Below are 14,409 nucleotides of genomic sequence, written 5' to 3'. Positions count from 1 at the left end.
TAGTCTAAGAGAGAGCATTAACGGCCCAAGGTCAGCCAGCCAGCTTCCCTGACTAAGTGGGGATTCCCACTTGAAGAAGAGTTGTTTTTATACCCTGCTTTTCACTGCCCAAGGGAGTCTCTAAGCACTTCCTCTCACCACCACAGGCACCCTGTCAGATAGTTGAGGCTGAGAGAGCTCTGAGAGGGACTGTGAGAACAGCTCTATCAGGGCTGTGACGAACCCAAGGTCATGCAGCTGGCTGCACACATTGAAAAACAGGGAATCAAACCTGGTTCACCAGATTAGAAGCTGTTACTCCCAATCACCACACCAAGTTGCCAATCACTACACCAAGTCCACCACTCTAACTACCACATCACCCTGGATCTCTTGTTGCCCTTTAAAGATGAATATTAAATGTTAAGGTTTATGCACTTGTCTCAACCACAGCATTTGTCAGAAATCGATGGAGCAAGAGCAGGTATATAGGGGCAAGTGTTTTAATTTTAAATTAGATAATTGAAGGGGAACTGATGTGGGGGAACGAGGAAGGGGAAATAACTAAGAGGGCACATTCATCTGTTCCAACATGCTGACTTTTGTCCTATTCATTCCACTCTACTTGAAGCCTTTCCTTGACCTAAGGAAGAGCTTTTGCTTATAACTCTGGCCAGAGAAGTTCTTCTAAGAAACTTTCAGACCTGTTTGTCCCCTGTACCTGGTGTTTAGGATAATGATGCCCCTGAAATAAGAAGTTCCCTTTCCATGTCACAACTAACAGAAAGGATTTCCAAGGATACATGAGGGTGAAACAGCAGAAGTAAATTTGGGTGGATGAACTGAATGGGAAAGAACGATACAGTAGATGAGCGATTGAGATGTCCTGCATAGTGCAGGGGGTTGGACTAGATGACCCATGATGGATTGGACTAGATGAACCAACTCTATTATTCTATGATTCTTTGATTCTATGATAGAAGGGGGTTGCTAAGCTGCCTGGGACTTTGTGGGGTACATGCTCCTCCCAGCATTGCCTTTCAACACACAACCATACCAATTTCATTCAATATAGGATGCAATGGAATTATGCCCCAACAATAAAACATTTATTGAGATCTCTTTTCAGGATTATTTGTATAATGGTTGGTCTTTATTTTCAGGTCAATATGTGATAGGCTGGCAATGGTAATTGGACTCCGATAGTTGTCTGTTCACAGTGAAGATTTAAAACACAAAGCACAGACGGTAAGCTAAGGGCTGCTTCATCACTAACACACCCTTTCTCTGTTCATACTGCCAGAAAATACAAACAGGAATGTATTTTAGATTGGGTTGCTGCTCGATCCCAATATTACTGTGCACACTGAAGAGAACATTTTATTTGAACTGAGGGCATGTCACTTTGCAGTCCCACTCCATTTTCAAAAAAATTGTTCCAGAAATGGGAAGGGGGAGGCGAGTGCAAGGGCAGGCACAACACTACCAAGACTGTTGCATGTTTCTCCTTTCAGATGGGCTTGCCTCTATCTGCGCCTTGATTTGCAGTGTGACAAGATAGGGAAAGTGTGATTTTGCGATTTCCCTCATTATGAAGCAAAATGGACAAAAATTATGCCAACCCCTGCACTGCTGTGGGTTGCTGCCAATGTCATGAGGAAGTAGTACTAAAACCTGTGAGCAATTTGTGCAGGGACAAATTCCTCATGTGGAATCAGTCACATTTTACTAACTTGTGCATCAGAATATTTTATTAGGTTACAGAACTACATTAATAACACATTAATAAGATTCCAATCATAGGAAATGTTCTTTGTAAAAATGATTGGAACAAATTAAATTGAATTATTATGTCTGTTGGTTTTCCATGCTCTTTAAAAGGGCATGCATATATGCAGATGCTACAGATGCCATAAAAAAACATGTTAAGACCTCCAGAAATTCGAATTCTCCACAAAATGAATGCAGCCTGCAAATTGAAAGCATACAGCATTGCCACTAGATGGGGAGCATTGCTTATGACATAAATGTGTTCCAGTTGGCATGTGTTATTTCCCAAAGAGATCTTCCTAGCTTACACTGTCAAAATGTGTGTTGCAGCAAAATAAAACAGAAGATCAGTGATATTGTAAAGACTCAGACCATTTATTCCAGTTTAGGATTTCTTGATACAGAGCTCACTTCAGATTCAGGTGGCATCATACACATCTGAAGAAATGAAGTTTAACTCTAAGCAAGTTTTGTTGGCTTTTGCTGTGCCAACAGACTACTATTTTGCTGTGCCAACAGACTACTAAAAAAACACTTTTTTTTAAAGTCCATGGACTACAATTCCCAGAAGCCCCTGCCAGCATTGGCAGGGGCTCCTGGGAATTGTAGTCCATGGACATCTGGAGGGCCGCAGTTTGACTACCCCTGGTCTAACCCAAGAGGTTCATCCATATTTTCACAGAGAATTAAGTCAGCTAACTATGTCTTCCTCCAGCTATCATTCTCACCAAGGCTTCTTTGGAAGTTTTTAAAGCAGAGGGTAGATATCATCTGACAGAAATGCTAATTCTGTGAACTTAGACAGATTATAAGTGGGTGGACAGAAGGGATTGTGTAGGTGCGTGGCTCTTGTGGCATTTCCTGCAGGGGGTTATACTAGATAGCTTTAGAGGTACCTTCCAACTCTATGATTCTATGTTTCTTTCTCTGTTTTTCATTCACATCCAGGCTAGGAAGCACTGTAGGACAGTGGAGGATTGCTGAATAGTTATCTATGAATAATGTTTTATATCCTTGACATACAGGACAAGGAGACTGTTTCCATTTACATGATATGTGTTACCTTTTGGGGGAGGGAGGACTCCCCTGTTTATTTCAATGTAATTCAAAATTACAAAAATGAAGACTTTCCCTAAAAATGGACCTTGAACTGATAAAATAGCGATCTTCTGGAGGAGGAGGAGGAAAGGGAGGAGTTGCTCCTTATATGCTGCTTTTCTCTACCCGAAGGAGTCTCAAAACAGCTTACAATCACCTCCCCTTTCCTCTCCCCACAACAGACACCCTGTGAGGTGGGTGAGGCTGAGAGAGCCCCGATATCACTGCTCGGTCAGAACAGCTTTATTAGTGTTGTGGAGAGCCCAAGGTCACCCAGCTGGCTGCATGTAGGAGAGTGCAGAATTGAACCCAGCTCACCAGATTAGAAGTCCAATCTCCTAACCACTACACCAAGCTGGCTCTCAGTGCCAGGTCACTGTCTGCTTGGACTACATGCATAGATAAAGAAACACAATAGAAAATATGGAGCCTTACCCTCTGATTTCTTTAACTCTTTCCCATGATCTTTCTTGTCTGACCTCTTATCATCCTTTACTTCACCTGGAAGTCAGAAATTAGATAAAGCAAGCTGTTTGTATATACATATATAAATACAAAAAGTACAAATTAATTTGATCATAATTTGCTTCTTCCTCCTTCCCGCCTTCTCTCTCTCACACAAATTCAGATCCTAGTCCAAAAATACAAGGGAGTAATAATGAACTGATCAGGCATAGCGACACAGCCAATCTCCGTATGTACCTGATTAGGCACTTATAAACCTTTGTCTAAGAGCCTCTTGTGGCGCAGAGTGGTAAGGCAGCCATCTGAAAGCTTTGCCCAAGAGGCTGGGAGTTCAATCCCAGCAGCCGGCTCAAGGTTGACAGCCTTCCATCCTTCCGAGGTCAGTAAAATGAGTACCCAGCTTGCTGGGAGGTAAATGGTAATGACTGGGGAAGGCACTGGCAAACCACCCCGTATTGAGTCTGCCATGAAAACGCTAGAGGGCATCACCCCAAGGGTCAGACATGACTTGGTGCTTGCACAGGGGATACCTTTACCTTTACTTTAAACCTTTGTCTATGCCCAATTCTCTTTCCTCCCTCTTTGAAAGAGAAAAGGGGACCTGGGCATCTGGTATCAGCTCCTCTTGTCATACTGATTAGGTCAGTACTGTTAGAGCTGGTAGCTGTCAACTAGAGTTACTGGATTCCAAGTGCTGGTGGCAGACCTTGTGGAATGATGACTGATTTCCAGAGGACAGAGATCAGTTCCCCTGGAGAAAATAGCTGCTTGGGATGGAGGACTCTATGGCATTATATGCCCTCCCTCGGCTCTCTTATCTCAAACCTCCAATAACCCATAACTGGCAACCTTAGTAGCTATTACTGTGGTACTCTGCACATGTCTCCCAGAACTGGACATGCATCCCTAAAGTGCTGGATGCAAAGGTCCAACTCCAGGAAGCATATAAGTAGCACCCATTTTTTGTATGCATCTTTTGATTCGGAAGGGCTATACATGCGGAAACCTGCTAGTCTAACCTGCCTGCCTTTCTCCGGGTGTGCAAAAGAGCCAAGAGCATTAGGCTGTTGGTTATGCTGTAATAAAGCTTTATTATCTTTGCTTCCCTTACACTTCAAAAGGCACTTTCTGCGGGGGTAAAGACAATGCCCTTCCCCTTGAGACTCTCACTGCACCTGTCTTGTTCTTTTTTAGGCACCAGGACAAAACATGTCATTTAAACTAGGCTTTTAATTATAGGGTCAACATTTCAGAATTGGTCTTAAGACCACTATAACTAGGGGAGAGTTTTAGGACAACTGTTTTAGACTGCTATATGTTTTATGCTGATTTTATTATACCGTTGGACTTTTGATTACTGTCAATTTTTTGTATTTCAGAGTTTTGTTGTGTTTTATTTTGTAAGTTGCCTTGAGCAGGTTCTTGAGAGAGGTGGCATATACAGTCGAGATCGCTACTCCTGCACTCCCAGGCCTTCCCCCACAGACCGCTCAGCACCCCAGCAGCTGCGCCAGTGCCACAGCCTCCATGGGGATGGCCCACTTCGAGCGACTGGCTGGCCGCGATGGTGGGTGGGTGGCTCTAGCGGTGGCCAGGCCACATGGAGGCGGCCAGCAGCCACTGCAGCCTCGCTGCATGGCCGGCCAGTGTGCAAGGCTGTTTGGGGGAGGAGCACTGGCCCCGGCGCCAAGGTACTGCATGGGCAGCCTGCAGCTGCCCCCACCGGGCCTCGCTGATCAGTAATGACTGGGGAAGGTACGCCATCGGGGACCGCCATTAGAGCCCATTGCATTCCTGGTTACAACGGGCTTTCCTCCTAGGTTTTCAATAAAGTTACACTTGGGACAACAATGAGTGAACTGAAAGGACAACTTTTGTCTGTGGACAAATATGCTCCCCTTGTTTGTTTGTTTGTTTGCACAATGCAGGATCAGCTTAAAGTATCAAGGATAAGTATCTGTCCAGCTACTGCTTGAAGACTGCCAGTTTATGCTTATTTTCTTCTATTTGTGGAAGAAAAGCAGGATAAAATATTTTAAATAAATAAAAGGAGGTCAATAAGAGATTTTGGGCATCTCTCAAAATCACAGCAACCAAACTTTATCTGCTCCCCACATTCTTCACCTTCCCTCCCCTGGCAGCCTATCCCCTTCTCTTCTCCTCCACATGCACCTAACTTTTTTGATCCCTTTTCTCCTCCTTCTCTCTCCCATCTCGCTGTTCTCTTCTTCACCTCTGATAGAAACTGTCTAAAATGGTCAGTAATAATATTATGGAAGAGCCTCTTGTGGCGCAGAGAGGTAAGGCAGCAGATAAGCAGTCTGAAAGCTCTGCCCATGAGGTTGGGAGTTCAATCCCAGCAGCCGGCTCAAGGTTGACTCAGCCTTCCATCCTTCTGAGGTCAGTAAAATGAGTACCCAGCTTGCTGGGGGGTAAACAGTAATGACTGGGGAAGGCACTGGCAAGGCCACCCTGTATTGAGTCTGCCATGAAAACGCTAGAGGGCGTCACCACAAGGGTCAGGCATGACTCTGTGCTTGCACAGGGGAGACCTTTACCTTTAAAGTTATGGAATGTGGTTTCACAAGTTCTCACAAGTGGGGAATCTTCTGTTAATGCTAACGATGCTGGTTCCATAATTTGAATTTTTTTAAACCTCCAATGCAAATTTTTGCTTCTCTCACATTTGTAGAAAAAGCTGCCCCTAGTTCCATTGTGAGAATTTTTTGATCCACAGTCCAAGGCCTAGTACAAAGTGAGGACGGGAACCTGTCAGTTTGAAAGGATCAAACCAATGTTGCATTTCTCGAAATATACTGATTTTAAATCAGTTCAAGAATGGGCCATAAAATTGATTCATGAGCATATTTACCTGGGAGCAAACCCCAACTGAGATTTACTTTTGAGTACACATGACTAGGATAGGGAACATATTTATTAGAACTCCAATCTTAAAAAAAATTGCAAGAAGCACACAGTGAATAGGGTCCCATTCATTCTAGAACAAAAGGTCCTGCAGATTCAGTGAATATCAACTTGCAAAAGATTATTTGCGAGCCGCAGCTCAGCATTTCCGTATTTGGTTTTTAATCACAAGGACTCACATTAATGAGAGATTAATATTTGCTTTCATCAGTGAAAGACAAAAGACCACAAACAGGCGAGGATGACGAATGCCCATATGAATACTTAAAAAATCACATAGACCTCTGAAAAGCTTTTGCTAAGGCATTTCAGACTAAAGCGAGGAGTGATTCTACTTGAACTTTCGCAGAATCCAATTTATTAATGAATAGGGTAGCTTTAGAGTCTTACAATGGCTGGTCTACAATGCAGATAGGAACACAGAGGAATGATGAGCATAATGGTTTCGAGAAAGAAAATGGCAAAACTTATCCCCAGATAACCAGGACAATTCCCCAGAATGAGATAGCAGAAGCCAAACAAAGAAAAGTGGTTTGCATCAAAGAAGATTAATGTTGTGTCTTATTGCACTAAAATCCCTTTATTCTAAAATTGTGTGGACCAATGTACTATGGAGCCAGTGAGCGGGAGATGTGCAGAGTCAAGGACATGGTCCTTATATTCATAAACCTCAGCACAAATAGCCAGTTTATTCATATAGCACTCTTAAAGTGCAATTCCTTGTAAGACTGAGATCCATTGACATTTGCAATGGCAATCCAGGGCAAGTGGAAGGAAAAATAAGACCTACATGTATCACAGGGCATTGGTAGAGAACATCAAGGGAAGCTCTGAAAGAGATTTCGAGGTAGGGAAGAACTGCTTTATCTGTGAATCAGACTCTGGATCTAGTACACAAAAATGTATGATTACCCAAAAATTCCCCTACTGGTGAATGAAATGCCTACCATTCTGTACATGTCGTTTCTGGTCTCTTGCTGTGGAGCTGGGATCCGTTTCCTTTTCTGTCCGAGTTTCTTTCTTCCCTTGAGAAGCATCGTTTTTGTTAACACCAGTTTGACGAGTCCCATTGACATTGCTCTTACTGGCTTCTGTGCTCTTACTGTCTCCCGAATTTCCTTCTTTACTGTTTTCAGATTTGGTGGCAGCTGCTTCCTCCGTTGGCTTTTTCCCTTCGTTTTCGTCTGTTCTCTTTTCATCCGCACCCTGTTGAGAAGTTTCCTCTGCTTCCTTCTTTGCTTTTTCTTCTGCACCCTCAGCAAAAACAATGGCAGATTAAGCAAGGACGGAGAGACCCCCTCAACCCTGGGCCTTCCAAACTTTTTGTCTGCATCACAGCTAACTACAGTCTGGTCCTTCTCTGCATGGAGTTGAGAATGTCATGCCCCAGTGGTTCCCCACATAAAGTTGCCTCACACTTAATCAGACCATCAAGGTCTGTATTGCCTACTCCAGGGGTAGTCAAACTGTGGCCCTTCAGATGTCCATGAACTACAATTCCCATGAGCCCCTGCTGGCAGGGGCTCATGGGAATTGTAGTCCATGGACATCTGGAGGGCCACAGTTTGACTACCCCTGGTCTACTCAGACTGATAGCAGCTCTCTAGGGTCTTAGGTAGAAGTCTTTCACATCACCCAGTGCCTGGTACTTTCAATTGGAGATGCCAAGGGTTGAATCTAGGACATTCTACAGGTCAAGCAGATGCTCTATAGCTTAGCCAGGGCCCCTTCCCTCCAGTTCTCAGACTGTGGGTGGTGACCCAAAGATAAGTTGCAATCAAACTCCTGAGATGAGAGGAGGGGTGATGGCTTCCCTCTATCCAGTGGGGAAAAGAGAAGATGGAGATGCTGCATTCCTGCCTTGGCTCCACCTTGGTTCAGCACTCATATGCATTCACAAGGAGGGTTCAGCTCACTCCCAACTTGCAATTGGTACAGTCTTTAGTTGCCAAAAGGCGAACAGAACTTAACCCAGGGTGCGATTGCTGCCATGGGGAAGCCCCATTACAGGACCTGCGGCCGTGGGGACTACAAGTCCCATGATCTTCTGGGTGGCTTCAGGCTGTGGGAGTGATGGGAAGAGGGAGAGCTCTCTCTCCACCTAGAGCAGCAACCTAGGGCTGGATGGCCTATTTCACATTTTGTGGGATGAACGGCATGGAATGCAGTGGGGCTTACTGCTTAAAGATCTTACCAAGGCAGTCCAACGTACTGGTTCTTCAGATATTTTGTTCATTCAGTTGCGTAAGAATGACCTCACAAAAGTTACAGGTTTGGCCCTAATGGATTCCATCAGACGTGATTTAGGAGTTATTGGACAACGAATTTAATGGTCAGCCCTCCTGGAATGTCGTGTTTGCAAAGGAGCAATTTTGCCTACAAAAATTGATGCTTTAAGGCGCAAAGTTAACAGGATGGTGGCAAAAATTTTGACTGGCAATGTGGGCCAATGTATTTCACAGCCTGATGTTAGCCACTGGTTATGGGCCTTATAAAGATGGGGTTCATCTCTCCAAATGGGGAATGGACATTTGGCTACATGACTTAGGTTTTGCATTATGGCAGTTTTCTGGGAGCATTGCTGGGAGCAGGGGTACGGGGCTCCACCCCCCTGCTCAGTGGCAGTAAGTAGGCATGGGGGGATACATTGGTGAGCAGACCAGGCCTGCTCTAGAGAGGGGACCACCATAGGGTACTGTGGGAAAGTGGAGCTGGGCAGCCCCCACTCATGGAGGGGGGGGGGGCTTGATGGCGGAAGCTCACTTCTGGGTGGCAATGGGAACCAAGCATGCCTCATTGGGTTCCCCAAATACTGCCACCTCCCTGGTCACCAGCAGGCCATTGGGGTGCTCGGGAGAACCTGGCAGATGTCAGATGTACCTGAGCATGCCTGATGTGTTTAAGAAAATGGCTTCCTTGTGGCTGGATGGCCACAAGAAGGCTGGATCCCTTTCCCCATGCTGTCCAATGCTGTGTTTAATAAAAGTTGTGGCCAGTTTTAAGCCAAAAAATGTTGCAGTGTCCTTCATGGCGGGGAAGGTGTTCACCTGCAAAGCAACTGTCTTTAACTCATTTAAAACAACACCCAACCTGGATAGCCCAGGCAATCCCATCAGATCTCAGAAGCTAAGCAGTCAGTCCTGGATAACACTTGACCTCCAGGGAATACCAGGGTCATTACATGAGGCCAGGAAATGGCAAAACCACCTCTGAATGTCTCTTGCCTGGCAGCTGGCCAGTCTTGGGATCTCCTGGATATATTACACACATGCTCTAAGATAAATAAATAATAAATAATTAAAAACAATTCCTGGGTCAGGTTACCTTTGGTTGCTTGTGCTTTCCACTTCTCCCTGTTTTGTTGCACCACTTCAGTCCAGGTGTTTTTAAAACATTTGAAGTCCACAGTGAGGATGGAACAGTTGAGTGAGGCACTTCCTTCTGACCCAGTGCTCTTGACACTTGATCTTTTAACTTCTGAGGGGCTAATGCTGTTCAGGCTGGGATCAAAGAGTCCAGTGAGAGTTAATAGTTCCTATAACTGGGCCCACAAAAGAACCCTATTTTCTATTTTCTTCTTTCTTGTCTCTGATTGAGGACTGCTTGGCCAGAGCTGAGAAACTGCCACTCAGAGGTAAATTGGATCTAGAGCATCAGAACTGCTTGGGTTCCAATCCTGCCCCCGTAGCTCAGCAATTTCCAAGCCGGAATCTGGCAGGATAGAACTAGACCATGCGGGCTTAGCGGCAATATGTAGTGAAGAGCTCTCACAAGCAATTCACCACGGCCAATGGGAACTAGGGCTACCGCCATACCAAAGATCCCCCATGTTTCTCTGCATTTTTTGAGTGCTGCATTTTTTCTATGCAGTGTTACCCATACTCCCCAAAAATGGAAAAAATCACCCCAAAACAGAGATGACTGTTTCATCGGATGTGAAAGGGAAACCACAGTTAAATATGGCTGGGCAAAATCTCCATTCATACAGAACTGCATCAGCAACCAGACAACCGGAACAAAACCCACCGTGTTGTGGAAGCCCCCAGGCAAAACAGGAAGGGATCTATTAATCAGCAATTTGTTTCATTCCAGTGATACATGAAGTGGGCAATACAGATACTTACACAGAACAATTACCCATGAAAGTTGGTAATAGCCAAACCAAGGCATTTCTCTTAGCGTACTTATGTTTAACCAAGCAGACTTTCATCCAAGCACTCTCCAGACCCCAGCCTGCTTAGCAAAGCTGCTATGTACATCTTTAGACCACGATCCAACCCTTCTTCCCAACATTACCCATTTAACATTTATATTTGTCCTGGAAACTTGAATAATATCTTGCACTGCATTCTACCAATTTTCTCTCTCTTTTTTAAAAGTAGCATTCTACTTTGCTAGATCAGTCCTAGCTGGGACTGGAATGAGGAGGAACAAGGTTTGGGAAATGCAGTTCGGTGGAGGGTCATCCCTTTGTCTCTCTTTACTCCAGCCTATCTGTTCCAACTTGGGGGGGGGGGGCTTGGGAGAACAAAAAGTCAGGTAGTCACGGGCTCCTGCCATCAATTGCTTGACCAGGGTCCCAGAACTCTCCGCAGAGAAGTGCCCCACTCATCTATGCCCATGCTCTGAGTCAGATAGCCCTCTATCATGCCAGGCTGGATTCTGAAGATTTTTGGTGGACGGCTCACTTGGGCATGAAATCGGGGTCACCATGGATAGGCAGGTAGTTGTGGGTTGCAGGGGGTTGCATTGTGCATGGGGTTGGATTAGATGGCCCTGGAGGTCCCTTCCAACTCTATGATTCTATGCCTTCGAATATTTTGGCTATTTCCTTCCTGCCTAGAGGTGCTAACTCTAAACAGTACTCTCCTCTGAGGACAAGAACTATCCTATGTGAACCTGAATTGTGTACAAGATATGTGTGTGTGAGAGGGAGGGGGTGCCTCTATAATCACTTTTTGATCCTTACTACTTTGGTCTTAAGCATTGCAGGAGTCCTGTGTTGCCAATAGTTAAACTACTGAAATAAACTACTGAGGTTTTTGCCAAAGCTCTGAGTTTATCACAGTTCATAACTGCTAGGATATTTGCCAATAAAAAAAGCTACTATGACTATAATGGTTATAATGCAGGGCATGTGTGCACCTGTACAAAGGTTTTGGACTCATTCTCTATGAAAATAGGAACTTTGCCATGAGCCCCCTTCTGCTGTGTGTATCAAGCTGTCAGTTACAGCCCTTGAGTCCAAAATCCTGTTTAAGCTGACCCCTGTCTCTCCAATTCACATAGACACTGACCTGGAACGCCTAAACCCTGTCATGCTAGAGCGGGAGGCTTCCTCGACGAGAGGCGTTACAATCTTCTCTGTCATGTCAGTCAGCACAGTGAAAGTGGGCTCCACAATGAAATCGATAAAGCCTGAAAAAGAAGTACAGTAGAATCAAATGCAAGCAGATTCCCTGCACATCTGTCACCTTACTTATTAAGATGGATGGACACATACCAACTGCAGCATATATATTTTAAATAATTCAAGAAAATTTACACATGGGACAGGCACTTGCAAAGTCATTCCTTGAAAGTTGAAAATATCAAAGTGTTGCAGTTCAACACAAGATAGATGTGGGTTGAGTTTGTACTCTGTGGGTTTTGCAGAATCTTGAGCCAAATTCCTGTTACAGCTGGTTATGACCCAGCTTGGAGGAGTGAACCAGCAGAAGAATGAAACTAACCACATTCTAATCACTGGTGTGCAAGAAGCAGCAGCAGACAGATTCCCTTGAATGTCCTCCCTTCAACGTAGGCCTTTGATTCCTGAGCAATAATTATTCAGATGGTCATCTGTGTATTTTTCCATAAATCAAAATTTATATTTAATTATTAAAATTATTTGGGATGAAACATGTTTATGATGGGGGGAGGGAGTTCCTAAGAAACAATATCAAAACGATGTCTCCAGAAGTTTATGATGTAGATTTTGGGACAGTCACATTGGATGCTAATTTTGATGTATTACTCACCATTTGTAGTGCTAATTGAAACAACTGAGTAGTGCATTACAGAAATATCCAGAGAAGCATCATTCTCAGTTAAAAAAGCATGAGCACTGATATCAGATGTAATTATGCCTGCAGATAGTCCACTTATTATCCCCCACGAAGTAATATCTCCACTCATGGAGTCATCAAGGCTTAGTTTCTGTTTACTTCTCAAGGAATAAATGGTACCGAGAACATGATCTCTCAACATGCATTAGTGTTCTGTATTAGTATGTGTTTTCTCCTAGTTGGAAGAGCTGTGTTAAAGCTACCAACAAACGGTCCCTGAAGATGTTTCTCCATGGCCACCTTCTCCTGCCCAGCTGTCAATAGAAGACCTTCTTCAGGTAGGTATTTAGGAACATTCCCTGGGGGGTTCAGTTTCTCCCAGATGGCGGAGAACTTCAGGATCTCAGGATATATCTTCTCAAAGTCCCTCCAGGTACTTGTGTGGGCCTGGAGAGAAGCCAGAAGCTGGCTACAGGATAACTTTCTCCAGAGGAGCATCTGGAAAGGATCTGGCTGTCAGGGTCAACCTCAGCAAAAAAATTGAAGGCCCTGTCAACTTCAGAGTAAATCTCATTCTTCAGAAAGGCTTCCCATGGCTATAAATAATTTCAGCCATAACAAGGTGGTTACAGTCAACAAAGCCATAGAACATGGCCCAAAGACAGTGTGGTCTTCCTTCTCCACTAAAGTTTCTATGAGGAAACTACATTCTGGCTTTAATGTCTCATTTCCAAAATTGATGAACCTCAACAAGATAACATAGCCAGTCACTTGGTTCTTTGGAATGGAAACAGACATCATTAAGGATGTAACAAGATCTCTGCAGGATCACAGTAGAGATCCATCCAGTCAAGCAACCAGTTGCCCTGGTAGGCCACCAAAGCACAGATGCTAAGCCTTCTCTAATGTTGCCTCCCAACAAAGCTATTCAGAGGTAGGCTTCCTCTGAATGTAAGGGTTCCATTTAGTCCCTACAGCTAGTAGCCATTGATGGACATCATTACTCAAAGGAATGAATAATGGAAAGGATTGCTGTTCTTAGATATTTAAAATGTGATAATGGCGAGTACCCACCAAACAAAGAGGTTAGACCTGCCTTTCCATCCAACATCCCAACAGAATCCAGGGTCTTAATCATTAGCAAAGAGGCATCTCCACGTGGAATAAACTCTATTTGATTATTAGTATGTTCTGGAACTGCGGGCTTCCTCTCCCTTGCCAGGCAAAGGGCAAAAATGAAATAATGTCACTACACTTATCAAAGGAAAGAGACAACAAGGAGCAACAGTCTCCAATCAAACAAGCCTCCTACAGCCTCAGACAGAAGGGAAAGCTTTGACATCTTCTAAACCTCCTGCTGAGCAATAGACAAAATCTTGGCTTGATGCTCTGCTGCCATTTGCCTGGTTGATGAGAAAGGTAGCTGGCTTTCAGGGACTGGCATCAGACTCCTGGCAAAAAGCCTCTTTCGAAAAGGCAACAGCTTTGGCTGTTAACATTGTTGATTTTTACCAGGAACTAACATAATGAAGAACTCCTTCAGTTAACAGTTTATCAAGTTGTTAAAGTTATTTATTAGCACGGTTTTTGGAATTTTTCAACTTTGTCAGTGTGTCTGAAGTGCAGCTCCCTGTAGGTGTATTTCTGTTCAATGCAGATAGTTAATGCAAACTGTGGTTCAACCCCCCCCCCCCTTCTAAACCATGGTTTCATGTTCTGCTTTATAGCCACAGCTTGGATATTTAGGTGTGACACATAATCACAGTGCAACAAAACAAACCCAGTTTAAGTGTTACTTCTGCAAAGGTTCTCTAATTTGTTTAATTAAGCCAACAGAGAGCTAAGCTTCTGTCAAATCTACCCAATACCTTTCTATGTGGAATTTTGAAATTTACTACTAGTCAAGTTGACACCAAATGTACATATGTAGGCACTGAAGAGAAACAGGGTGGTGTAATGGTTTGAGGCACAAAACGACCTGGGATTAAGTGGAATGGGTGATCCTGGCCAGTCACTCTCAGTGTAAGTTACCTCGCAGGGTTGTTGTGAGGATAAAATTGGGAGTGGGGGAGAACTCTGCATACTATTCAGAGCTCCTTGAAGAAAGGATGGGCTAGAAATGCAG

General features: G+C 44.2%; 1 protein-coding gene across 5 annotated transcripts in view; it reads right to left on the bottom strand.

Moving 5' to 3' along the window:
* The window catches only part of PDE1C (phosphodiesterase 1C), a 292,459-nt gene that overhangs the window by 30,155 nt on the left and 247,895 nt on the right, over window positions 1-14,409 (bottom strand). For all 5 annotated transcript variants that reach the window (XR_013225262.1, XM_077302606.1, XM_077302607.1 and 2 more), the window contains 4 exons: window positions 11,535-11,655; window positions 9,562-9,737; window positions 7,185-7,484; window positions 3,283-3,348 (listed from right to left, as the gene is read on the bottom strand). Coding sequence is in view for 4 of the 5 variants with exons in the window: in XM_077302606.1 (XP_077158721.1) it covers window positions 3,283-3,348; window positions 7,185-7,484; window positions 9,562-9,737; window positions 11,535-11,655 (663 nt within the window). In the remaining variant the exon portion in view is untranslated. The remainder of the gene's footprint in view (window positions 1-3,282; window positions 3,349-7,184; window positions 7,485-9,561; window positions 9,738-11,534; window positions 11,656-14,409) is intronic.

The sequence above is a fragment of the Paroedura picta genome, chromosome 11 (assembly GCF_049243985.1).
Source record: "Paroedura picta isolate Pp20150507F chromosome 11, Ppicta_v3.0, whole genome shotgun sequence".
Lineage (NCBI taxonomy): Eukaryota > Metazoa > Chordata > Lepidosauria > Squamata > Gekkonidae > Paroedura > Paroedura picta.
The sequence above is the reverse complement of the archived record's forward strand: the minus strand, read 5'-3'. Positions and strand labels throughout refer to the sequence as shown.